At 44.6% G+C, this 26,528-nt stretch overlaps 1 protein-coding gene across 1 annotated transcript in view; it reads right to left on the bottom strand.

The window, feature by feature from the left end:
* Positions 1–26,528, bottom strand: part of F13A1 (coagulation factor XIII A chain) — a 168,364-nt gene that overhangs the window by 17,592 nt on the left and 124,244 nt on the right. The window contains exons 11-13 of the mRNA XM_054492391.2: positions 21,883–22,036; positions 14,621–14,908; positions 7,506–7,666 (exon numbers count right to left, since the gene is read on the bottom strand). Coding sequence (XP_054348366.2) covers positions 7,506–7,666; positions 14,621–14,908; positions 21,883–22,036 — 603 coding nt within the window. The remainder of the gene's footprint in view (positions 1–7,505; positions 7,667–14,620; positions 14,909–21,882; positions 22,037–26,528) is intronic.

Raw genomic sequence — 26,528 nt, forward strand, 5'->3', positions numbered from 1 at the left:
AGAAAGTGGCAGCAACCTTTCCCCATTTCAGAAAAACGCAACAAAAATGTTCTCACTGTTGGCCGGGCGTGGTGGCTTACGCCTGTAATCCCAGCACTTTGGGAGGCCAAGGTGGGCGGATCACCTGAGGTCAGGAGTTCGAGACCAGCCTGGCCAATGTGGTGAAACCCTGTCTCTACTAAAAATGCAAAAATTAGCTAGGCGTGGTGGTGGGCGCCTGTAATCCCAGCTACTCGGGAGGCTGAGGTAGGAGAATTGCTTGAACCCAGGAGACGAAGGTTGCAGTGAGCCAAGATCACACCACTGCACCATAGCCTGGGCGACAGAGTGAGACTCCGTCTAAAAAAAAAAAAAAAAAAAAAGGAAAGAAAGAAAGAAAATGTTTCTCACTGTTGAATTTTTCTCTGATAATGTTTGTTTTGTTTTGTTTTGTTTTGTTTTTTGAGTCTTGCTCTGTCACCCAGGCTGGAGTGCAGTGGCGGGATCTCGGCTCACTGCAGCTTCTGCTTCCTGGATTCAAGTGATTCTCCTGCCTCAACTTCCTGAGTAGCTGGGATTACAGGCATGCACAACCACAGCCTGGCTAATTTTTTATTTTTAGTAGAAATGGGGTTTCACCATGTTGGTCAGGTTCATTCCAAACTCCTGACATCAAGTGATCCACCCACCTTGGCCTCCCAAAGTGCTGGGATTACAGGTATGAGCCACTGCCCCCCGCCTCTCTGATAATGGTTTTGAAAGCTCTAGGCATTTGCTACAGTGTATTTACAGAGTGGGCACCAAATAACTATATGAAGAATGGATGAATGCAAGAATGACTAAATAAAGAGATAAGTAAAAACTAGAAAGTCTTTCAGCTAATGGACAAAATAAATACAGAGCAAATGCTTACTTTTAAAAACTCTTGGAAACAGTCAATTGTCCTCATTTTAAAAGTTTTTTTTTTTTGAAAAATTTGGAGACATCTGTTTGCTTATGCTTGTAACTTTAAAAATCACACACATAAAAAATGGTTATGTTTTCTCCTAGCAAAATTGTTCCTAGCTCACATGAGAAAATTAGTTCTATCAGTGCTTCCTGACATCCTGCAAAGGCTGCAGGACTTTTTCCACGTGATAATACCACACAAGGGCTGGCTCCTGAGCTGCTTTAGAATGGCAGGTACCGAGTAGAGATCATTGCAGGAACATGTGAGTGTCTCCTCTCTCCCCCAGGCCTTACCCCAGGATCTCCAAGGCGGGCCTCCCTGCATGAGGAAGGCCCCATTCCACAGGGAGTGCTGCATACACTCAACACCTGGTGACCAGAGATTCAAGAGATTCCATGCCACTAGGTGAGGGCCACATTCAGGCCACTGGCCCACTTCATGCCACTGGCCCACATGCTGCCCTAAGCAACCCCCATGCATTGATGAGACTACGGAGGAGAAAGAGAACATTTACCAACAGCTACTAGGTCCAGACATGGGCCATGCATTCTCACAAACATTGCTACAGGTGTGAATCCCCGCAATGCTGTGTTTTATATGTGACTGTACTTAATAGAAGGAGCAGTATAATCATAGTGTATTCACTTTGCAAAGGGGATACTGAAGTTCAGAGAGACGGTGTGTGTGTGTGTGTGTGAGAGAGAGAGAGAGAGAGAGAACAAGCAACACATGGGAAGGCGGAGAAAAATTCTGTCTGATTGTAATGAAATTTTCTTTTCTCATCAAAATATTTTGATAGCATGGGGAAAGAGACGTGTGCTCATTAAAGTTTAATGACTGTCTCTCTCTGCCTGTTTCCATGTGAGGATCACACACTCTGACTCACATATGGTGGGTGCTGGGAATGGTTGACTGGGAGCACTATTGAGCCCAGTCCCCATCTTTATCACCACAGGGACCAGTGAAATCCACGACTGGGTCCATTGGGATGCGCAAACAGGAAGCCATTGGCCTGCTTTGGTTGACAGTGACTTGGATTCAGACATGTGGGCCCAGTATTGTTCCAGATTGGCCTAGATTTGCTCTAAAGGGGAATCAGTTAAGAACAGCTAGAAACTAGCTTTCAGGAAACTCCAGTTCCAAGGCTGAGTTGGGTACTTCCCAGAGAAGACAATGCTTTGGGCAAAGGCTTTGAAGAGAAGGGAGGAAGAAAAAGCGGCTCCGACTTGTGGGAGAGCAGAGTTGACAATCGTGCTACATTCCTACTTTAGAAACTCCCTTGAAGCCTCTTTGTTCAGAGAGTCGATGATAAAGCTCTCATCCAAAATTGTAGACTCCTCTCAACATAGCCTCAAGCTATCTTCTTCAGGTTACCCTTACTCATCCCTGCTCCCAGCCTCCACCCCAGCCAAGGCTCACTTCTCGCTGCTCTACATACTGCCGTCCACCTCCCCTCTAGTCCTTGCTAACATTTTCTTCCTAGTATCTGAAGAGGTCTCTCTAACCATCTCTACTGGTTGGACCTTATCCATTCATTGGGGACCATTCATCTTTCTACAGTCTTAATTCTTGATGTCCCACACCACTCAAGTGTGTGTGATCTCTTCTCCCTTGAATACAAAACTCTCTGCGAAGTCAATGACCACCTCTGCTTTTTGTGATAGTTCCATTGTAGCCCAGCAGCTGCCAGCACAGCCTTCCAAGTCAGGAAGACCTGGGCCAGAAGTGTCTCTCCTTCCCTCAGTAGGCATGTGATCACGGGCCAGTTACTAATAAACAGCAATAATGGCAATAATAGCAGTAACCAACATATATAGGTGTGCACTGTGACTCAGGCATCCATTGACTCATAAAAAACTCACAAGGACCCCAGGAGGAGAGTTACCATTGCTTTTGACTTACAGATGAGAATGCAGAAGTCAACAGAGGTGAAATGATCTGTCCGGGTTTACACAGTTATGATGTTCAGAAAAGAAGCTTTAAACTCAGATAATTTGGTTCCAGAGCCCATGTACTGACCACTGTGCTACAAGGCACTGCCTTCTCTGGTCCTCTCAGTTTTCTAATCAGTAAAATAGGGGTTATAGTAACGTCCTCCTTGTAGGATGGTATAGAGGGTTAAATAAGATCATAGAAGAGAGGCGCTTAATAATGTAGTGCTTAATAAATCATAGCTGCTGTCATCATAATCACCAGGGGCTGGTCCCAACCCTTCTCTTGACTGAGCTGAGCAGGAAGGGCTGTGGTCTCCTCTCTGTCTCCCACATAATTTCACCCTGTGCCTGGCACATTTGCCCACAGCAACCTTGAGGCTCAGTCAGTTGTGTGTCCATCCAGGCTCAAAGAGGTTGAAAAAGGGTGTGAGCATTTTCTTAGAATTTAGAGAAACATGTCCTACGTAATTCTGGACCTCTGAGCCGTTGTGATTTTGTACTTTTACTGCATTTATCTCCCTTTCCAAGTCCTCATTTTTAAAAAACCTTTTATTTTAAGTTCAGGGGTACATGTGCAGGTTTGTTATATAGGTAAACTCATGTCATGAGGGTTGTACAGATTATTTTGTCACAAAGATATTAAACCTAGTACCCATTCGTTATTTTTCCTGATCCTCTCCCTCCTCCCCCGCCCCACCCTCCACCCTCCAACAGGACCCTGTGTGTGTTGTTTCCCTCTATATATCCACATGTTCCCATCTTTTAGCTCCCACTTATAAGTGAGAACATGCAGTATTTGGTTATCTCTTCCTGTGTTAGTTTGCTAAGATAATGGCCTCTGGCTCCATTCGTGTTCCTGCGAAGGACATGACCTCATCCTTTTTTATAGCTGTGGCTGCATTGTGTCCAGTCTACCACTGATGGGCATTTAGGTTGATTCCGTGTGTGTGCTATTGTGAATAGTGCTGCAGTAAACATATATGTGCATGTATTTTTATGATAGAATGATTTATATTCCTTTGGGTATATACTCAGTAATGGGATTGCTGGGTCAAATGGTGGTTCTGTATTTAGCTCTTTCAGGAATGGCCACACTGTTTTCCACAATGATTGAACTAGTTTACACTCCCGCCAACCATGTATAAGTGTTCCTTTTTCTCCACAACCCCACCAGTACCTGTTATTTTTTGACTTTTTAATTATAGCCATTCTGACTGGTATGAGATGGTGTCTCATGGTGGCTTTGATTTGCATTTCTCTGATGATTGGTAATGTTGCCAATATCCAGCATCTATAAGGAACTGGAACATGTTTACAGGAAAAAAAACAAACAACCCCATTAAAAAGTGGGCAAGGGACATGAACATAGATATGGCCAACAAGCATATGAAAAAAAAACCCATGGAGACTATAATTCTTAACAAACTAATGCAGGAACAGAAAACATAATACCACATGTTCTCACTTATAAGTGGGAGCTAAATGAGGAGAACTTATGAACACACAGAAGGAAACAACAGACACTGGGGTCTACTTGAGTGGGGAGGATAGGAGGCGGGAGAGGAGCAGAAAAGATAACTACTGGGCTTAGTACCTGGGTGATGTAATAATATGTACAACAAACCCCTGTGACACGTATTTATCTACATAACAAACCTTCATATGTACCCTCAAACCTAAAATAAAAATAGAAAGAAAGGAAAGAAAGGAAGGAAGGAAGGAGAAAAAATAACTCTTAATTGAGTTTTGTTTTATACAATTTATCTGACCCCTCTCCCTAGGCCTCCTTTGGAATATTTCAACTTGAAGTTTTCTTATTACTCTCCTCTCCCCGTTTTTCTCTTCTCCTCCCCATTCTCGCTCTTTTTTCCTCCTTGTCCCTTCCTCTTCTCTTCTGTTCTCTCCTCTCCCCTCCTGTGCCTTCCTCTTTTCTTTCCTCTTTTTCTCCTCTCCATCTTCCCCTCCCCTCCCCTCCCTCCATCCTTTTCTCCTCTGTTGTCTCCTCTCCCCACTGTTCTTCTCTCCTCTCCCTCTCTTCCCCTCCCTTCTTCCCTCCCCTACTGTGACTCTGCATTTCACATCTCCAGGAGGCGAGGCAGGTCCCCAGTCCACAGGCCGGAGCTTCTGCACTCAGGGTCTCTCACAGTTCCGTGACTCCTGGGTGGTCCTTAGGGTGTGAGTGCTTTACCCAGGAGCACTTCTACTCCATTTGGATTTAGGTTATCCTTGGAGTTAGTTGGGCTAATGGTTAAAGGACAGTTTATGGGATGATGCCTCATTCCACCTTTTTGAACAAACTTGGCGTGGACAGAAGCCGGAATCTCCATCTCTCTCATGCTGTCTTCCCTATCAAATGTCCCTACCTCTAAATAAGTTTCCTCCAGGAACAGCATCTCTGGTTCCTTTGTGGAAGGAAACACAAAACAAAATAACTCTCCATTTAAAGTACTCTCTACGTGCCCAGGTCTGCTAACTTGTGGGATAAGGTATTCTGATTGTACCCCTGGGGAATTAAACTGCTCTTTAAGTAAACCCAGAAGATAACTAACAAATAATCCTGCAAATTAATAGTGCCTAAAAGATGAAAGTTATCAGTTTCCTTCATACATCCGGTTTATTATCAGTGGTGCAATTAAATTCTATTTTCTGCTGTGGTTTGAGCACTTCACAGCTTGGGAAAGCTCTCTCCTGAGACCTTCACAGGGACAGGCCGTCACTTCATAATCAGGTACGCACAAAGGCCTTGCTGCTGGTGAGGAAGGTTCATAAATGAAACCTGCTCAATGGCCCAGAAGGGTAGCAAAAGCTGCTTCCACCAAGCAACTGGGACAGGCCTGCAGCAGGGGCTGCCACATGTCTATAGGAAGAGCCAGCTGTTGAAGAACAGCTTCGGGGTTAGGGCATCCTGCACCTTAAGCTATTAACTTCACGTTCTCATGGATGATGCTACCTCTGCAGCAACCCTAATCCCCACCTCTCCATTTTGCATTTGTTTCTGACTTTGCCTGCCAACCCTGCACAGCCTCATTTTCATTCTTTCTTTTCAGGCGTCCTGTGCAGACAACGCCATGGTGGGCCTGTGGGGCATGACAGAGGCGAAGGAAACAAAGAGACATGACAATGTAGGCCTTTGTAGAAAAGAAGGGCCTGGTGTTCTGCTCCCTGAAGGGCATTACATGCCTGTGAGTTTGGGTGGGCCTTGCCTTGGGGTGGCTCACTGTGTCAATCACACAGGACCAGACCATAAGAACAGTTGAAGGAGCTGGTTTCCCAGCCCTGCTTTTGCAGCCAGCCTGCTGGGGTTGGAAGCCCAGCTCCACCATTTTCTGGCTGTATGGCCTTGGAGGAGTTATAGAACCTGTCTGTGCTTCAGTTTTCTCATCTGTAAAGTGATGCCAGTACTATTTACCTTGTGGGGTTGTTGGTGGTTGAAAATGCAACCATATAAAGTGCTTTAAGAACAGCGTCTGGAGCCCAGTAGTTACCCAAGGAACACTGCCATTCTGAATGCTGCATAGCAGTCATTAGCTTTCCAAATGACTCACAGCAAAGGATTCACGAGAAGCAAGGACTACCCTCACCCGGCCCACCTCTAGGACCATTAAAATATGATCAACTTTATAAAGTTTTGATTTATCTACCACTTTAGAGCAATGTAGTTTAGCAGGATCTGTGCTAATTGCTCTTAATCACTTCAAGAAGATTGTTCTCCAGAGACTAGGGAAGGGCTCTAAGAGCTGGATAAGGGCTGCATGAGATGTCATTCCTCAGGGTCCCTGCCAGAGGCCTGGGTTCCTGCTTCCAGGGCAGGAAGGTGTCTCATGGATGCAATCACAGATGCCCCCAGAAGCTACAGCTGTGGGCCTGAGAAGTAGGAGCACACAGGCTCCCACATTTATCTCCCACTCTCATCCACCCTTGGCCTTCCTCTGCCAAGTCTCTTGAGCCATTTGGGCAGAGATTTCTGGTGATCACTGGAGAGGCATCATGAAAACTACTGGTCAAACGGGCAAAACAAACCTATGGTGATAAAAGTCAGAAAAGTTACTATCTTGGTGATAGTCCAGGGGGTTATTGGCTGTAAAAGGCACGAGGGAACTTCCTAGGGGTGTTGGAAATCCTCCATTTCTTCATCTGGCTTGTGGTTGCAAGGCACACGCATAGACAAAATCATCGTCAAGCTGTATATTTTGATCTGTGCAATCTACTGTCCACAATTATACCTCCATAAACAATATTACTGTCCAAAATGTTGCAGGCAATTTATCTACCTCTTATAGCATGCCTGACCCACTTTATTCTGGAGACACTGAAAGTTCTAAGTATCTGTAGCCATTACGCATCTTTATCTTCCTCCACAAGTGTGTTTATACCCACAGGTTATATTTATATCTGCAGCCACATCTACATATTTAAATCTGGAGAGGAGAGGAAAGTGTTATATGTATGTGTCTATATATAGGGCAGTTTACTTCTTTCAAAGAACAAGAGGATCCTAGCACTGGTATTTTTTTTTTTTTTTTTTTGAGCAGGACATTGATTCACACACACACACACACACACATACAAGCACACATATGCACACATGAACACCAAGTCTGCGTGCCTTTCTCTCTGTTCCAGGATGAGACGCTAAGACTGACCTTGATGATGATCTCAGGGATCGTTAGCACAGTGGACTTTTGCTTGGCCAGAACATCCCTGGTCTCATTGATACGAGCTGTGACAAAGAAGTGCAGGGACGCTTGTTCCAGCAGCTGACCCATGTACTCGCCGGCTTGGATCAGAACCGCCTCTTTCTTGACTGGCAGGAGAAAACACACACAGGCCTGGCATCAAGACTTGAGACAGGGTCTGCTTTACTTTTCCCCAAGTTTCCATCTTCCCACATTAGCCTGGAAACCACCAGGAGCACAGCAAAGGTAAGGGGCAGGTGGAACGAAGAGTCAACTGGGGATAAGCTGTCCTGCTTCTTAGGTAAAGAATGTGCTGGAAATTTAATATTCATTGAAGTCTCACTGGAGAAAATGTGTCAAACCTTCCAAACAGTTCTTTTGCTGTTGTAAAAGAAATGCCATGGAAAAGATGTGATTTTCATGGCAAAGAAGGACCAACGGGTTTTAATGGTGGCTTTGATTTGGGCCGGGATCATCCCAAAATGGAACATGTGGGGTGCTGAAGTCCAAGGCCCCCATTCCACACATGATCCCCTTGTCAAATAAGAAGTGTCTCAACTAGGCCATGGGCTACACTCAGACTAAATTGTCAACTACCTAAACATTGTCTCTGTAGCACTCCACATTTTCTCTCCAATCTGATATGATTTTTCTATTTAAGAGAAGGAAGCTGACGAAACCAGTTTCTACCAAAGGCATTCAACTATCTCCAAACCTCTGTTTGTGATTTAGAAGACCTCTGTGCCAAACAATTGTTTTCTCAATGGAAACCAGTCACTGATGTCAGACTTCTAGGTCCTGGGGACAAGCCAACGAGAATGGCATTTGGAAGATGGAGAGTGGTCCTGGCTCCCCTCCAATTACCATCTGGGCTGAGGATGGTGAGTTCTATCTTGTGGCTCTGGCTCATTTTCTCTCTAACTCCCATTTCCCACTGTCCAGGATTCTAGAGAGCAATGGGCAGTTTTTCCGTAGGCTGAGCCCAGGTGTGCACCCACTGCTACCTGGTTGGAGCCAGATGCCTGTATGTGCCGACAGCTGGCAGACTCCACAGGTGAATGGGTGACTCATTGCTCCATCCCCAGCCACAGAGAACAGACTCTATGAACCTTCACAGAACTGAATGTCTTTACTGCTTTCCTTCTCAGTTTCTGGCTTTTGCCAAAGACTTCCCCTTCCTGTGGAAGTTATTGAAGGAAACGGCTTCATGGCCAACAGTTTGAGCGCAGAGGGTAATTCATTTTAGCCTGCTGTACTGAACAGCAGTTTTGCAGGAGGGTGGAGTGCCTGTGGATGGGCATGCACCAGAGCAGAGGGCAGGGCCCCTGACTCCCCACTGGCTCGAAGGTGTGGGTGCACTGAGCCATGCCCATCATCTGTGGAGGAACTCTCACACCTGCGATGGATCTGCAGCAACTTGCTCTGGACCTTGAAGACCAAGAGGCTGGGAAGGCCTCTGTCTTGGGCAGCACTTCTATTTGGAAGTCTCTTTACAGATGCGTAAGTGCTGTGCCTGCTTCCAGGACTTCTGATTGAAGAGTTCTCAGTCATGGCTCGATGTCACAATCACCTGGGGACCCTTAAAGACCTACCAAGCTGGCTCTCATTCCAGGCCAATTAAATCAGAGCCTCGGAGGACCTAGACATCTGTGTTTTTAAAAGCTCTGCAGCTGACTCTGATGTGCAGCCAGGGTTGAGAAGGGCCACTCCAACAACCAGGGGCATCCCTTTAGAAGCAGCCCTGCAGACAGCCTGGGCTCCAGTGGAAGGGATGGCTTTCCAATCTAGGTTTTTGCTGTTCCTCCTGTGGTCTGCACACCAGCAGCACCACCATCACCTGGGAGCTTGTTACAGATGCAGGTTCTCTGACTTCTTACTGCACCACTGAAGTCAGGATCTGCATTTGAATAAGATCCCAGACAATGCCTATTGAAGTGTGAGATGCTCTGAGAGACAGGAGGTTCTAACAGCAGAAGGGGTAAGTTAGGGCAGAGTTAGGGTGGACTGAGAACTACCTAGGGTTTTAAATTGAAAGGCCTGCATCCTGAGAACCCCATCAATTCCTGGAAAACTAGAAAGGTTGGTCATCCTAGACTAGTAGTTGTCAATAGGAGGCAATGTTATTCCCAGGGGACATTTGGCAATGTCTGGAGAGAACTTTTTGATTGTCACAACTGGGGTGGAGGGTGAGTTACTACTGGAATCTGGTGGATAGGGGCCAAAAATGATGCTAAACATCCTACAATGCACAGGATAGTACCACAACAAAGTATCCAGCCCATAATGTCAATGGTGCTGAAACCAAGAAACCCTGTATAGGGCAGGTGGATTATTAGAATGTATTGGTCTATTTTAGGCAAGCACTAAAGAGCTAGCTTTGTTGGCTTGATTCCTGGGGCAGAGCTATTCCATTTAGAGCTGGTTCTTAAGCTATGATCTTGCCTTGACCTTGGCCCCCAGGTCCTGCCTTTTGGAATGACCCGCTCGTATTGCTGTCTTTGGATCTAAATCTGGACCCGGCTTCCTCCATGGCTCCCCTTGCAATTAACCGTTTAGATGAGTGAGGTTCTGGCCCTCTACTGGTTACAGCCTCAGATGAGCACAAATGGTCAATTTATCGTGTCTCTAGATAGAATGGATGAAGTGGCAAGGTGGAAGGCCTCGAAGAAGACACCTTTGGCCTCTAGCTGTCTCCAGTAATAATAATAAAATGACTTCCTCTGACTATTTCTGGGGGACTGTGTTTGACCACTGGATTTCTTTTGGCTAATGGGATATGACTTCTTTACAGAGGCTCTTGCTACCTTTATAATCTCGGTATCAGGACCCCTTTCTTCTCTGAGGTAGAACACTCCCTAAATCATAGCACTAAAGGAACCAGGCTGTGCTTCAGAGCCCAAGAGAACAGTGCTTCTGAAATAGTATGTTATGTAAGTGCTGTGTTTTGCCACTGCACAAGAAATTGTTCTAGATAAAGTTTATTAAACGTGGCAAGAGAAGGAGGAATAGGTTTTCGCTCTATGAGCGGTGGAGCTGGGATGCTGCCAATATCATTTACGGTGTCTGGGGAAAGCCAAGGGAGACACAGACTGGAGCTGCCTCATCTCTTTTCCAAAAAGCAAAGAAAACTAAATATAGCTAAGTGGAAATGATAGCACCTTTGAAGGTACGGAGAGGTTTAAGTTACTCAGATCTCCCAAGCTGATTCCAGCACACGCATTCCCTTTAATCATCAATCTGGAAAGTATGCCTCCCATTCTACTTGGAAAGCTTTCTTTGCAGCAGAGGCATCTAAGAATGCTTGATCAAGGCCTAAAGTTATATGGCTTTTTGCAATACACTGCAATGTAATTTATATTTCAATGTACAATTTATTGCTCACAGTTAATGCCACCTGCCTGCAGGGCAAAGGAACAAAGAGTCTCCAGTTCCCTTCAAGTTATTCAGGACAACCTGGGGCTGGCCAAGCAAATGGGAGATGTGTTCCTATGGACTCAGATGTAGGTTTGGTCAGCCGTCCCTAGGTCAGTGACTGAGAGAATGATATCATTCTGCTCACCCATACAAGCTCATTCTTTAATTGGATTAGAGAGGGAAGGGGAAGGAGATTATGAGACAGGACACTTGTGAGGTGGGAAAAGGGCTGGCATTTGGTTCTTTGTCTAAGGATCTGTGCTAGACTCCAGGTAATGGGGGCACAAGGAAGGGACCTGGCCCACTTGGGGCCAAGTTTACGCTGAACTGGCTCACTGTCCCTGCTATTATCTGTCTACTCTATTATCTGCTTTGCCTCTCATTGCTGTGTGGGGGCTTGAACACATTGACTCAACTCTCAAGCTTCAGTTTCCCCAAATGTAAACATGTTGGAAGTTACCATTTACTGAGAGTCTCCCATGTGGCAAACGTTTCACATTCATCACTCATTTGGTTTCCTCCACACCCTCCTTCTCTCACACCACATATCCAGTCCATCAGCCAATCAGGTGGGCTCCACCTTCAGCACATGCCCGGATCGGACTGGTTCTCGCTGCTTCCATCACTACTATCAGCCCCTCTCGGTGGAGTGATTGCAGAAGCATCCTACCAGTCTCTAACCTTCAGCCCTACTTCCTCTTTAGTCTCTTCTCAACACAGCAGCCAGTGGTCTTTTCAAAACCTAAGTTAGATTATGCCACATTTCTGCTCAAAACTCTCTAAAGGCTCCTCAGCCCACTCAAAATAAAAACCAAAGGCCTTATAAAGGCCTACAATTCTTTGTGTGGTCTGCACCCAGCACTGCCCCCTTGCCACCTTTGTTCGTGATTCTGGCTCCTTCCTGCTCATTGAACACATCAGACATGCTCTGGCCCCAGGGCCTTTGCATATACAGTTTCTTCTGGCTGGAATGCCCACTTCTGACCTTCACTCAGGTCTCTGTTAAATGTCACCCCATTAGGGAGGTTTTGTTTCTGACCATCTCCACAAGTAGTCCCGCTTTTCCTTAACCTGCTTTATATTTTTGTATTACCCATATAACTATACTATAGATTCACTTGTTTGTTTGGTTCCCCCATGAAATCAGAAATTCAGTAAGAATAGACATTGCTGTGTCTCCAGCATAAAACAGAACCTGGACTTGCAAGCACTAAATAAAGGTTAGGGGAATGAATCAAGAACCCTGTGGTGTGCATGCTATTGTTCCCCTTTGCAGATAAGGGGAGAGAGCTCAGAGTGCTTAAGTAACTTGCTCAGGAAGCACAGCTGGTAGGTGACACAGTGGTCGCTTACATCCAGAATTCTCTATTTGCAAAACTCTCTGAAATCAAATGTGGCTGTCTGTTTTAAACAATCCCCATGACTGTTGTCCTCTTCAGTCCTTTACACTGACTATTCTTTTCCATGAAAATTACCTTTACTACCCTAGGAATACGAAAAGTGCCAAATCTTTTAGTTTCCAAAGAAAACACTATAGTGATTTTTTGTTTTTTTTTTTTTGAGATGAAGTCTTGCTCTGTCCCCCAGGCTGGAGTGCAGTGGCACGATCTTGGCTCACTGCAACCTCCACCTCCTGAGTTCAGGTAATTCTCCAGTCTTAGCCTCCCAAGTAGCTGGGATTACAGGCACCTGCCACAACACCTGGCTAATTTTTTGTATTTTTAGTAGAGATGAGGTTTCACCATGTTGGCCAGGCTGGTCTTGAGCTCCTGACCTCAGATGATCCACCCGCCTCAGCCTCCCAAACTGCTGGGATTACAGGCATGAGCCACCTCGCCTGGCCCCATTACCGTGATTTCTTAATTAGCTCCATTACTGAAGCTGGGGAGATTTGCTTCCTTCAAATTTAAGTAAGTTCCTTGGAATTAGGATTTTAAAAAATAGTTTCTCATTTTTCTGGGACTATTTTCCAAAACCTCAGCAAGTGTACCATGATCTGTGACAGCCACAAAATCCAGAGAGCTTGAGAGCAATTGAGACTTGTGGCTTGACTACCCCAGGGGAGTGTATTAGTTTTGCTTGCCTTTGCTTTGTCAAAATTATTATTTGTACACTTTTCTTTTCAGTGCCCCATGTCAGGCCAACAGAAATTGGTGCCCCAAAGTATCAAGGTCCTTTGCAACCTGCTCTAACTCATGTTCTGCCTGGAGACCAGTTTCTTCCAATGGACTTGTGTTGCCCATCATGTGGTCAACTGTTGTGCCCACCAAATATGAACATCCTAGGAAATGTGATTATTTGAGATTGTAATCCCCAAGGCAAGCTGTAGCACGTGGACCCTGATCTGCTTAAAATATTCTGAGGTTTTTATAGTGATGAAAATGCTTGGAAGGATGTGCACACAAGGATGAGAAAGAGGCCCCACAAGAGATGGCATAGGCAGAAAACCCCTTCATAGGCCCCTCCTAGATGACATAGCTTTGTCTCCAGTCTCCCTTTTTTTTTTTTTTTTTTTGGAGACGTAGTCTTGCTCTGTCACCCAGGCTGGAGGGCAGTGGCACAATCTCGGCTCACTGCAACCTCCACCTCCCGGGTTTGAGCAATTCTCCTGCCTCAGCCTCCTGAGTAGCTGAGACTACAGGTGCCTGCCACCACACTGGGCTAATTTTTGTATTTTTAGTAGAGACGGGATTTCACCATGTTGGCCAGGCTGGTCTTGAACTCCTAACCTCAGGTGATCCGCCAACCTCGGCCTCCCAAAGTGCTGGGATTACAGGAGACAGTGTTTTTAAGAAGCGGCCTATGTCAGCACATATATCTTTTTGAATGGGAAAGCAAAGTACACCATTCATTCTGGACAGCCCCCAAAAGACTTTCCTAACTTGGGAGAGAGGCACCAGCAGAGGGCCTGTTTCTGAGATGGATCATTTAGATCTATGCTCCACAAACTCTCCTGTACACTCCAGTCTGCTTGGGATCTTCTCAAAACATGGGTTTTGATTCAGAGGGTGTGGGGTGGGACATGGGATTCTACATTTTTTACAAACTCCTGGGGGATGCTGATGCAGCTGGCTCATGGACCACACTTTGAGTAGCAAGAAGTTACATTTAATTCTCATGACTCATGGGGCTCTCGGCTTTGAAAATTTCAATGTTCACTTCTGTGCATGAGACGTGAGGATGAAAGTGGAGGCTTTTGGGCTGAGTGTGGTGGCTGACGCCTATAATTCCAGCACTTTGGCAGGCCAAGGTGGGTGGATCACCTGAGGTCAGGAGTTCGAGATCAGCCTGGCCAACATAGTGAAACCCCGTCTCTACCAAAAATACAAAAATTTGCCGGGCGTGGTGGCATGTGCCTGTAATCCCAGCTACTCGGGAGGCTGAGGCAGGAGAATTGCTTGAACCCAGGAGGCGAAGGTTGCAGTGAACCAAGATCATTCCATTGTACTCCAGCCTGGGTGTCAGAGCGAGATTCCATCTCAAAAAATAAAAATTAAAAAGAAAGTGGAGGCTTTTGCAGAATAAGTGGGTTCTCCCTGTGAGGCTCACACTTCTGAGATCTTGGGGGGAACTTTAACTTTGATATAAAGCTATAACGGGCATTCACACCTAGCAAGACAGGGGCCAGACAGCGAGTCTCACAGAGAACCACACCATTGTTAGCTTACAGGACAATGGCTCCAGCGTCACGTCGAACGTCTCCTTCTTGAATTCTGCCTTCGGGACCCCGGTGTAGAAGGTGATGTTGGCTGAGAGATAAGCTGTGATGGTGTAATGGTTGTGGCTGTTGTTCCGGAAGGTGATGGAGAGCTTGAAGTCTTTTCCCAGCACGGCATTTTCCACTTCAAAGTCCATGTCAACGTTGGACCTTGGTTTCATGACACCTTCTGTGTTGAGGGGCTTTTTAGCTCCGTACATCAGGGCAGTTTCTAGGGCCAATCTCTCTTCTTCTTGACCTGGGGGAGATCCAGAGATAATGACAGGGAAAAATACAATCCACCAGAGAGAAAGTCACATTAATGGATGCACTGTGTACTGCACTTGTTGGGGTGTTTCTATAATACAAGCTTCAGACCTCCCCAGTAGACAGGTGCCATCATTATTCCTATGTTATAAATTCTGCAAAGTCAGATTCCCAGACAGTCAGTGACCAGCCTAGGCTGTGAGTTAGGAGGTGACAGTGTTGGGATCTATCCAGAAAGGGGCTTCTCCGGGGCCACTATTTCAGGGGGTGGGAGGTAAAATTGGCAATGTCTATCTTTTCCTAAACTGTGGTGTCAGTTTGCTTGCCTTCCTTAGTCCCAGCCATGTGGCTAGAATTTGGGGACCTCTAATAATGGGAAATAATTACCTCTTGCCATTCCACCTCCTGCAATGTAACTTTTCTCTCCGATTTGTGAATCCCCCATCCCCGCCCCAATAAGACCTGTCTTCCTCATCTCTCCTCCCACTTGGGTCTGTCCCACTTGCTGTTTGCTGAGCTGACCCTTGAGGGCTCCTGCCCCATTCTTCCCTGTCTTACTCAATTGCCATTGCCCCCAACGCCCATGCCGTGGCAGAAGGTTTTACCAAACCTTGCATCCCCCAGTCCCCAAGGACGCTGGGCTCTGGCAAGACATTAAAAAGGTGACCCTGCCCAAGGTGCTCCGGTCAGATCCCTTGGAGGCGCACTAGTTGTCCAGCACCTCCTGGAGATGTTCACCTTCATTAGCAGATTAGAGGTTCTAAGTGAAGCCCAGCAGCAAGGACACCTCTTTGCCTTTCTTTACACAAGGTTTCCCAAACTCATCTGACACTGAGGGCAGTTTTTTGAGGGACATCTCTTGACATGCGGTGGTACACCCAAGTTCTAATGCAGTTTGAGGTGTGTGTGCTGCTTTTAGGAAAATGTTTTGTGCAGGGTTTGCAAAGTGGTTGTGGTGGAGATGAAGGGAGGAAAAGGAGGAGGGTAAGCTCCAGAAAAAGAAAAACATAGCTTTGTCTAAGTGATGAGGCAGAAAATACAGATACAAGTCAGGCCTCAGAAGGAGCTTGTGCCTCAGACACTGGGAAGCTGGGAGAATGGTCCTTACAGAGCCTTGGACAAAAGGCTTTGCCTTGGAAACAGGGCTCGTGCAGATGTGAGGGATGGTCGTCATCCTCTTTTCCATCCTAAATACCTTTGGGTTTATCTTCGTGCATCCCTAAGGATAGAGATGAGAAGATGAAGGCAAATTCCTTGGCTTGTAAAAACTAGGCTTCAGAATGGCTAGTGAAAAAAAAAATCACTTTAAAATAAGAATCCTAGCTTTTATAATTATACTAGTTTAAAGGTATTGTCTTCTACTTTATCTAGTTAATAATAAAATGTAATGGTGACTGAGAGGCCAATGAACCATCAGAACCCTCACTGAGGGCTAGCTGTGTGCCAAGCACTGGCATAAGTGCTTATTATGCATTGTGTCATTTAATCCTCATAACAACTCTATAAGATAGACACTATTATTACCATCACTTTCCTTGTTTGTAAAATAAGGGTATCTACATCCTAGGTTTATTAGGTGAATTAGAGGTAGTAGATATATAATAAATGGAAGCTACTCTGCAAAGACAGAGAAAATGCCAGAAGGCATTGCATACGAATGTGAATGTGTAGTGTGTGTGTGTGTGTGTGTGTGTGTGTGTGTGTATGTGTGTATGTATTAACAATTTCCCTGATTGTCAAGACTACAAGAATGTGCCAGGAACAGCTGGTCTAGGACAAGCATCGGCTAGAGCACTCGGAGGGAGGTAAGAAAAAGGGAAGGAGGAGTGAGGACAAGGGAAGTGCAGTGAAATATTTTAGCAGAAATCATCTGGCCAATAGATCCATGAGAAGAGAACATTAATGATGATCACTTTGGATGCAGGCCAGATATGCATTGAGGCAAAATGCAGGAGGCAAATTCGAGCATCAGGAACACATCAGAGAGGAGCTGAGCTGGCCAAGGTGAGGGGAACAGGAGAAGCCTTGAGGCCAGCTATGAGCAACTTCACAGCCTGCCATGGGTGGAGGAACCTGGAGCTTCCTTCTGGGGAAGCACTGTCCTCTGTGAGCGGAGACCGCCAAGCAGAAGCAGGCTGGGGCTGTTCCAGGAAGCACAGGCCCAGAGAGGAAAAAACAACTGCACGGCTTTCCCAGAGCCTGGCAGAGTAATTCCTGTTTCTCTACAGTTATGCTCCGTGCTCTGGCGTCTTACATAATTCAGGGCCACAGGCAACATTTTAGTGCTGTGAGAGACTTATCCAAAGCCAGATTATATTTTCTCAGATTCTTCTGCAGCCTCTGGGTGCAAAGTCAAAAATATCTTTCCATTAACTAGGATGTAATCAGAGAGCCCTTTCATGTTGGACGAAGCCTCTCATTGTTCTGGCTTTAGCTCCACTGTCACCTCCCCTGTCCTCCCTCTTACCTTGTGTAATGTGTCCCCAAACCCTAGTCCTCTCGGCTCTCCCTAACACATACCTGGTTTTATTTCCTCTTCCTTGTCACAGTACTAGTTACTGTGTGACATTATCTTCCCTGCTGGAATGCAAGCTCCATGAGAACAGAGACATGTTGTCCACCTCTGCATCCCCAGGCCCTGAAACCCAGCCTGGCACAGAGGATCTGAGGGATTGAGGTTTGGAGAAGCATTTTGCTTTCAGCCAGAGACAAAACTTTCCTCTTCATAATAGTCCAGTTTAGGACATTTTATGTTCAACTAAACTAAGCCCAGCTGTGAAAGTGCCTCCCCAGTAACCATTCATTCAAATCATCTCATGCTGTTGGAAACCCCATAATGTTCTAAACACCGTGCTAGGCACTAGGCACAGAGGAGAAACACAGTCTTTCCCTCACTGGTGCAGAAGGAACAAGTGAAGAGCAATGAATGGCAGCACACATGTGCTCACCACAGATGCTGGGACGGAGGTTGGCCTGCAGTGCATGGGGACAGGAAGGGGTATGGGAGGCTTCTCGGAGTTTTTGGAGTGAGGGCAAGGCCAGGGAGGCAGGTTGGGGGGTTGGCTTGTTGGAGGAACTGCTAGCAGGTCCCTGGCCTCTGCATACACCTGTGGGGGCATGCTCAGGAGGTGCAGTGACCAGGTGCCAAAAAGCCACTTAGCAAGAGGCTTTGTGAATTAGGACTGGATGCCCTGGAGGCCACAGGGAGAGAGGGGGGTAGGGCTGTAAGCAATGCTGGAAGAGGCTCAGGTTTATATTTCAGATATTACTTTGGCAGCAAGGCAGGGGCTAGACTGAGGGAAGGAGGGCCTGAGGAGGTGAGGTGGAACTGGGAAGCTAGAGCAAGTATTTTTCCAGGAGAAAACTAATCATAGCCCAAACTAATAGGAGTAGTATGGCAGGAATAACAGAATTACTAGTAATAGGGGAAACTTTTATTGGACACTTATTATGTGTCAGACACTATATTAAGAGTTGTACACACCAGATAATATTTAATTTTTAGGCTATGGAGCTGGAGGGGAGGGGATGCATTTGAGAACGATTTCAGAGGGGACATTTCAAGAATTTGTTGCTTGACTCATTCTTAAGTAGCTAAATTTGAGTGGTTGTTGGTTCTCTTCACCAGAGTAGGGACAGTGGGAGAAACAGACCTGAGGCGAGGGAAAGAGTGAGAGGTGTCATTTGGGAAGTTCTGTGTCAGGTTTCTGTAGGACATTTAGGTAAAGTCCCGGTGGAGACACAGACATGGGGTGATCAGTATATATGTGAACGTTAACACCAGCTATGTGGGAAGAACATCAGGTGGGTGGGAATGTAGCCCAAGGATAGATGCCTAGAATGAAGTGGCATTCAAAGAGGGTGAAGAAAGGGGAAAAGCTTATAGTCAAAATCCAGTCCTAATTCACATATAGTCAAAAAGAGTTAGGAAAAAGAGGGTCAGGTAGGAGGTGCGCGGAACGAGTGGAGAAGGAACACAGCAGGACGCAAGTCCAGGCAGCGCTCCAGGACGACAAGGAGGCGAGGAGGAAGAGACAGTGGTGAAAAAGATTTTTGTAATTTTTTTTTTAACACAGCAGACATTTAAGCCTGCTTAAATGCTGATTGGAAGGAGAAAATAGAGACGGAGAGGTGGAAATACCACTGACCCTGGGAGTAACTGATGGAGCAAAGAGGGAATGGAATCGAGACACTGTCATCAAAGAAGATATATTGCCACAGGAGAAGTCTTCAGAATTCTGGTTTTCAAAGTCTTATAGTTTCTTAATTGTATATCTTGAAAAAAGTTATAAAATTAATAATAAGCTTTAGTAAGTTGAAGTGAACCTGATCTTTCCATGATTTAATTCATTAAAATAGTTAATTCCTAAATCTAGTAATAATTTGTTTCCTGTGATTCTACTCATTTCCATATTTTGGTGTCTACACTCAGCATTTATGGATCAGAGAAATTATGAGAGATTCAATGGTGAGAATCAGGGTGGTAAGCATCGAGCCACAGATATGACGAGTCCTCAGTGCATGCCAGTGGCCAATGGTGGCCATCAGAACCTCTATCCCACCATATTCAGATGCAGTCTTGGTGTTCTTCTCAAAACAACACTCCACTTGGTCATTTCCAAAGTTCCAGTTTGAAATGTATAGGCAACCTTTGATTAAGAAACTACCCACTTGGGGTCAAACTCCAGCCCAGAAGCAGGATGAGTTGTCGCTTACAACCATCTATGTGGATTTAGGGATTCTTCCAGTTGGACCAGACCTCCACACTGTCCCTCTCCCTCAGCCTTGCCTCCTTGCTAAACTCTAGAGGCCTGGACCTCAGATGTCTTCCTCATGCAGTGCGGACACATTTTGTTTTAATTTGGTATCCACCCCCAGCCAAGCCCCTGACTCCTGTTTCGTGGACTGGGTTTTGGTCTTTCCTCTCAGGGCATCTGATTCTGTCCCATTCCTGAGTTGGCTTTCACTGTCACCTCCATGCTGACAGCTAATGGCAGCTGTGCTCGGCTCCATGGTTTCTAGGAGACATCTGTCATGTGGACAGCTCGCTTCCTGCTGCCCCTAGCTGCCTGGAGGTGCAACTTTTGTTCACTACTCTCTCTGGTCAGGACCTCTTCCAAATAGAAGAGTCCTCACCACAGTCCTTGCCTTACTGCCTTTTCTTGGGGACCTCTTTCCCCAGCTTCATCTGCCAATTCTTGTGTGTCCTTTGGGCTTATTGAGCCCATCACTAACTTCCTCCACGAGGTCTTCCCCAACTTCCGATTCTCGGCTGAGAGCCTTTCTCTGTGACTGGCAGCATCCGTCCACCCTGTGCCAGAGCAATTCTCACCCAGCACAGTGAGGACTGCCTTCTGCTTTTCTCCCCAGCTGCATGGGAAGGCAGGGCTGTGCGTGTGTCCAGCTCTACACAGCCCTGGAAGATGGCAGGTGGTAAGAGCCAGCTGTCGTGTGGATGAATGTATGAATGAGTGGATGTTGCAGCTAAATTTTCTATGAACTTGCTTTTTTGTTTTTCCAAACCTTTTTTTGCTTATAACTCTATAGTAAGAGGGCATTGCTTGTTTGTTTTGTTTTATTTGAGCTTATATTGTTTTAAATTTTCCTTTAAGGAAAAATCCAAATGACAAAAAAATACCACCTTTGTATCTGTGTTGTGCAATGGATGATAACCAACAAAATAGGAAAATGAAGCATTTCAAAAATACAGTGAAAATTCACTAGTTCAGATAACAAAAATTCTGACTTTCTGAGACTATGCACAAATGTTCTCAATTCAGCAAGCTGCTGCTTTATAGTGCAAATTACTTTTGTAAATAAGAGCAGGGAGACTGTCTAAAATATTTAAAACAAATTCTGCACTTCTTAGCACTTCATGGATTCCAATGAATATTTAGGTATATGCTAATTACTTGTCATTTTTATCCATTCACTAAAATAAATACTCCTAAGAACCTCTGGCAGTGAATCATTTGCAAAATATGTTGCATGTTCCCCATCAAGACACTCACGGTCCTCCAGTTCCTGGCCACTGCTGGCCTCAGGCAGCTTTGTCTCCGGTCACTGGGCATTCTGAGCCTGCAGGACCCCCCTAAAAATACTGGGCTGCACGCCCTGTAACTTTGGTCGTGTTCCCACTGTCTGGAAACCCCTGTCCAGCTTCTTTAACTGAGGTCCATGACTTCTCAAGTCTTTCTTTTTCTGAATCAGTTGGACTAAATGCCCCTACTTATTGTTTCCAAAGATCCCTCTGCACAATAATCCTGTCACTTGGACCAGGACAGGAACTGAGTCCTGCTCACTGCTGGAATCGCTAGCACCAAACCAATTGCAGGCATAGAGTGGACACTAAGCATTGATTGAGATAGAATTAAACCCAGTAGTGCCATTTGAAACATTCTATGCAATAAAAGTTAACAAAAACCCACCATGACATTATTTTATAATTGAAACTGGCCTTCGACATAATTGTCCTGAGTTAGAGAGATTGTATTGTCCTATTAATATTGTATTATATACTTTGTAGTCTTCCATGATAACGTAATGGAACAATGTATGTGAAAATAATTGGTAAAGTACTAAACAAACAAGAAGTAGTTATTTTAATTTCTATTATTGAACTAAAATTACATTAGTTATACGGTGTTTTCTAATAGGATTATTTAAAATTAGGGTTCTTGTGAGCCAGAACATATTCTATATTCCGTTAAATTAGATACGACTTTAAACCAAATCATTTTACAAGCTGTGTGAATGAGAATTCTGCCCAAAGCAAGCTAGCAAAGAAAACTACAATGAAAAATTGCATATGTGATGTGTCTTTCACACATGAAAGTTTATACTTCTGCTGTTGCTACCAAATGCTGCAAATGCCAGTGCATTCTCTGGAACTCATCGCTGAGTGACAATGAATAAGTACTAAATGGACTTGGGCAAATAAATCCTCATTCAGTGGTAGTAAATTACCTTCTTGGAATTTGTAAGTATCAGTAATATCCATCATGCCATCTCCTCCAATTTGTTTGGTCACAATTAATTTCCCAATGTGGGTGGCATCCACATTTTCCACCACATGAGTGCCGTCTTTCTTAGCTGTAATGTAAATGAGGTCGCTGTTGACCTGGAAACAGGAGAGGAGAGCATTAGCCATCATGACATGTCTGCTGTTGCCAAAGTCTTTAACTGTCCATAGCACAGTCATCTAGAGATCTCTGGAGCTGACATGCCCCTTTCTTCAACAACATTGGATTCATATCATAGGGCCAAATAGGTTTTGAAAATATTCTAAAGGTGAATCTAGTTTATTTAGTAGTACTTTAAATAAAGATTATTTGAGCCTGAGACAACAAATTGTCTAAGAAGCAACCATTTTTCTCTCTCCTCTGTCTTCGTGATAAGTCCTACCTCTCACGGGAGAGAAGACAGTGCCATCCCACCATGCCCATAGCTTGCTTCCCTGGACTTCTTTTGGGCTAACTGTGGCTATGTGACCTACTGCCAGGAGGAAGAGGAAGTCTGCTAGGTGGCTTCTGGGAAACATTTTTCCCCTTTGAAAAAGGAGAGAGGTACATGGATGAGTTTGTCCTTCCCTTTCTGCTTTCAGGTGTTTTCAGGTGAAGGGATGCTTGAAGCTGCTGTGGCCATAGTGAGAAAGTGAACAGAAACACTGCCGACAATGAGAAGGTGGCAGAGTAGAAAGCTGAGAGGCGTTTGGGGATTTGGGGGACTTAATGATGCTGTTAAATGGCTAAGCCCGCATCAGGACCACCTATTTCAGGATTTCTTATATGAGAAAATCAGTCCCCATCTGTTTCAGCCACATTAGTTCTGCTACTTGAAGCCAAAAGTATTTAAATTGAACAATAACATTAGATGATCTAGGAGGAATTCAGGCTATTTTCTATTGGTTCAGCAACTCAAATGTGCTATTTGTGGGACTCAGAAATACTGTCTTGGGGCCGTGCTGGCTGCCCCCAAGCTCTCCCAAGGCTCTGCTTTACTATTCTACTTTCTAGAGACAATGACTAATGTGTGCCTGAAAGCTGACTGTACCAGAGTCCTTTATACATATTTTACAATCACTTTCTTGAAGGTTCCAGTTATTATCATGGAAGCAGGTAGGAAGCATGAATTGTACTGCTAATAGTCATTGATGTATTTACTAAACGTTTCCCAAGCTCCTCTCCAAGCCTCAGTTACCCACTCTTTAAATAGGGTGATAATAACTCCTTCTTCATAGGACGATTGGCAGAATTAACAGAAACAAATGCACACACATTACTTATCATAGTGTCTGGCATAGAGTAAATGCTCAGTAAATGTTATTGATAATAATATTTAATAGTATTGCCAGATATTGTTTAAGGATTCAGAATCCTAATGATGAACAAAATAGATTTGGTCGCTGCCATTATAGAGTTTATGCTTTAGTAAGCATGATTCTGTGCATCAGAGTCACCTGGAGAACTTTAAACAAAAATAGACGCCTGATTAAGGAGGTGGGACCTAAATCACGTGAGGCCCTAAATCCACTATATTTTACAAAAAGTCTCACATAGTTCTGTTGGACAGTCAGGCTTGAGAAGCCCTGCAATACAGTGCAATAAGTACCATGAAAGAATAAGTACAAGATACTTTGGAAGCACATGGGGCAGTGGAGTCAAGTGTTGGCTAGAAAGTAACAGCCAAGGTGAAACCTAGATGGCATTTGAGAGGAACACTAGATTTGCTGCAAGAAACCTGGGTTCCGATAGTGGGCGTGTCATTGTAGAAAGTGCATGTTAATCTCTAGGAACTTCAGTTCCTGATTCTATAAAATAAAAATGATTAAATTTGTTCTGCCAATTTTATGGGAGCATTTTAGGCCAGAGTGAGATACGATCTACGTGAGTATGACTTGTAAATTTCAAAATTGAGTAAAAATATAATAGTCATCATTAGGTAATGGGGAAACTTGAAGATATATCCCTAGGTTTTAAAGTTGAGGTTAAAGAGAGCAATTTTACTTTCTCACAGAACGTTCTGAGTGCACATGAAGTTGAATTTCTACTAAGGGGGAGATAGCCAACATTTATTGCATACCTACAATGTTTCAGGGACATTTTATAAAGGATTTAGTTTGAACCTCACAACAACAAGCCTGTGAGGTACGTATCATAACCGTATTATGGATGAGGGCACCAAGACTCAGAAGGGGGAGGCAAAGTGTTTGTGGTTTCATAGCTGGGAGCTGGTGGAGAAGAAGCGCAAGCCCTGGTCCCAGACCATAGCCTGGCCCTTGGCCTTCATGGCACACTGCCTCTCCCACACCACCCTGCGGGAGCATGAGCACCAGCTTGAGTGGTGAGATGGTTCCACGCTTGCAGCTCAGATTTCTAAGGGTGATAAATGGTGACCCTGCTCCTCAGCAGAGTAGCCAGAACTCGGTGGTGCTAGCCACATGTTGTGAAAGGCTGAAATGTGAAGTCAGGAATCAGGACAGGAGAGGACACAGCAGATACCTGCGGAATATTTGTCATTTTGGAAGCTTTAAATGAGCTAGCTGCCTGAGCATTCTGGCATTCCCTCTGGAGGAAGCCATTAAGTACAAACAGCGACCCCCTCCACTTTCAAATTGTGGCAACAATAATGATACATATCTTCTTAATAACAATCCTTATAACAGCTTATGGTTTTCCAGGGAGACAAGCTAAATATGAAAGTGGCTAATTCCTGCCCCCTCACCTTGAATATGGCTTCAGAAATTTATGTAGGCTAAAATCTCAGGACAGATCAACAGCACTGTCGTTTGTGGAGAGAGGAGAGGAGAAACACCTGTATGGGGTGGCTTTTGTATATGTGTGTTGGGGTGGGATGTGGAGGGAAATTATTCTTTCCAAGTGACATTAGCAAGCTTTCTTTTTGGTTTCAGCCTGTAGTGGAATGGTTTTCTGTTCTGGCTGTACTAGAGAATCATCTAGGAGCTTAAAAAAGCATTGAATGATTGGCCCCACCCAAAATCAATTGACTCTCTATGGTAGAACAGCAGCTAAGTTCAGAGTGTATGGCAAGGAATATTGGACTTAGGCTGTGTGGCTCTGGATGAGTTACTGAATCTGTCTGAGCCTACCTTCCTTGTAGGGCTGGTGGATAGATTGGTACTACTTGTGAAAGCCCTACATTTAAGGCGAATTTTTCTTCCTTCTTTTGAATGTAATGTAATGTTAGTGATCACCTTTTTCTATCCCTACACTTGAAGGGTTATCGTCACACAAAATCTGGGCATTGGTGCATGAAATTAGATATTGTTATACTTTAGGTTTTATGGTACATGTGCGCAATGTGCAGGTAAGTTACATATGTATACATGTGCCATGCTGGTGCGCTGCACCCACCAACTCGTCATCTAGCATTAGGTATATCTCCCAATGCTATCCCTCCCCCCTCCCCCCACCCCACAACAGTCCCCAGAGTGTGATGTTCCCCTTCCTGTGTCCATGTGTTCTCATTGTTCAATTCCCACCTATGAGTGAGAATATGCGGTGTTTGGTTTTTTGTTCTTGCGATAGTTTACTGAGAATGATGATTTCCAATTTCATCCATGTCCCTACAAAGGACGTGAACTCATCATTTTTTATGGCTGCATAGTATTCCATGGTGTATATGTGCCACATTTTCTTAATCCAGTCTATCATTGTTGGACATTTGGGTTGGTTCCAAGTCTTTGCTATTGTGAATAATGCCGCAATAAACATACGTGTGCATGTGTCTTTATAGCAGCATGATTTATAGTCCTTTGGGTATATACCCAGTAATGGGATGGCTGGGTCGAATGGAATTTCTAGTTCTAGATCCCTGAGGAATCGCCACACTGACTTCCACAAGGGTTGAACTAGTTTACAGTCCCACCAACAGTGTAAAAGTGTTCCTATTTCTCCACATCCTCTCCAGCACCTGTTGTTTCCTGACTTTTTAATGATTGCCATTCTAACTGGTGTGAGATGGTATCTCATTGTGGTTTTGATTTGCATTTCTCTGATGGCCAGTGATGGTGAGCATTTTAATAATAATAATAATAATAATAATAATAAAAGAAAAAAAAAAAAAAAAAAAAAAAGTTCTCCTAAAAAAAAAAAAAAAAAAAAAAATATAATATAATTGTATTTATTATCCATGTTAAGGTTAAATAGAAGGTAAGAAGTTTCAAAGTTTAAATTGCATTATCATGGAAAGTAGGGAAGAAAGGAAATAAAGCGGTAACACATAAAAAAAAAAAAAAAAAAAAAAAAAAAGAAATTAGATATTGTTTTCACAACACCACACCCTTGCCTCTTAAGTACAGGCACTTCCTACATAGCAGCCTCTACCATTGGTCAGGGCCCTAGCTTCTCAGCAAAGGTGGGGTGGAAAGCAGGCTTGGGGGCTGCTCTCTGCAAATGTCCACCTGGGCCCACAGAATGTGAACATTTGTCCACAGGTGGCAGAAAATATGCTCTGCACCACTGAGGCTAGAGACATGCTCTTGCTTTCAGGACCCTGGACAGAATTTGCTTTGGTTTGTTCATTTGTTTCCAAGTGGAGATAAACTTATCTGCACGCTCTGCAGAGAAAATGCTGCTTCTCAGAGGGCGTAT

The sequence above is a fragment of the Pongo pygmaeus genome, chromosome 5 (genome assembly GCF_028885625.2).
Source record: "Pongo pygmaeus isolate AG05252 chromosome 5, NHGRI_mPonPyg2-v2.0_pri, whole genome shotgun sequence".
In the NCBI taxonomy this organism is placed as follows: domain Eukaryota; kingdom Metazoa; phylum Chordata; class Mammalia; order Primates; family Hominidae; genus Pongo; species Pongo pygmaeus.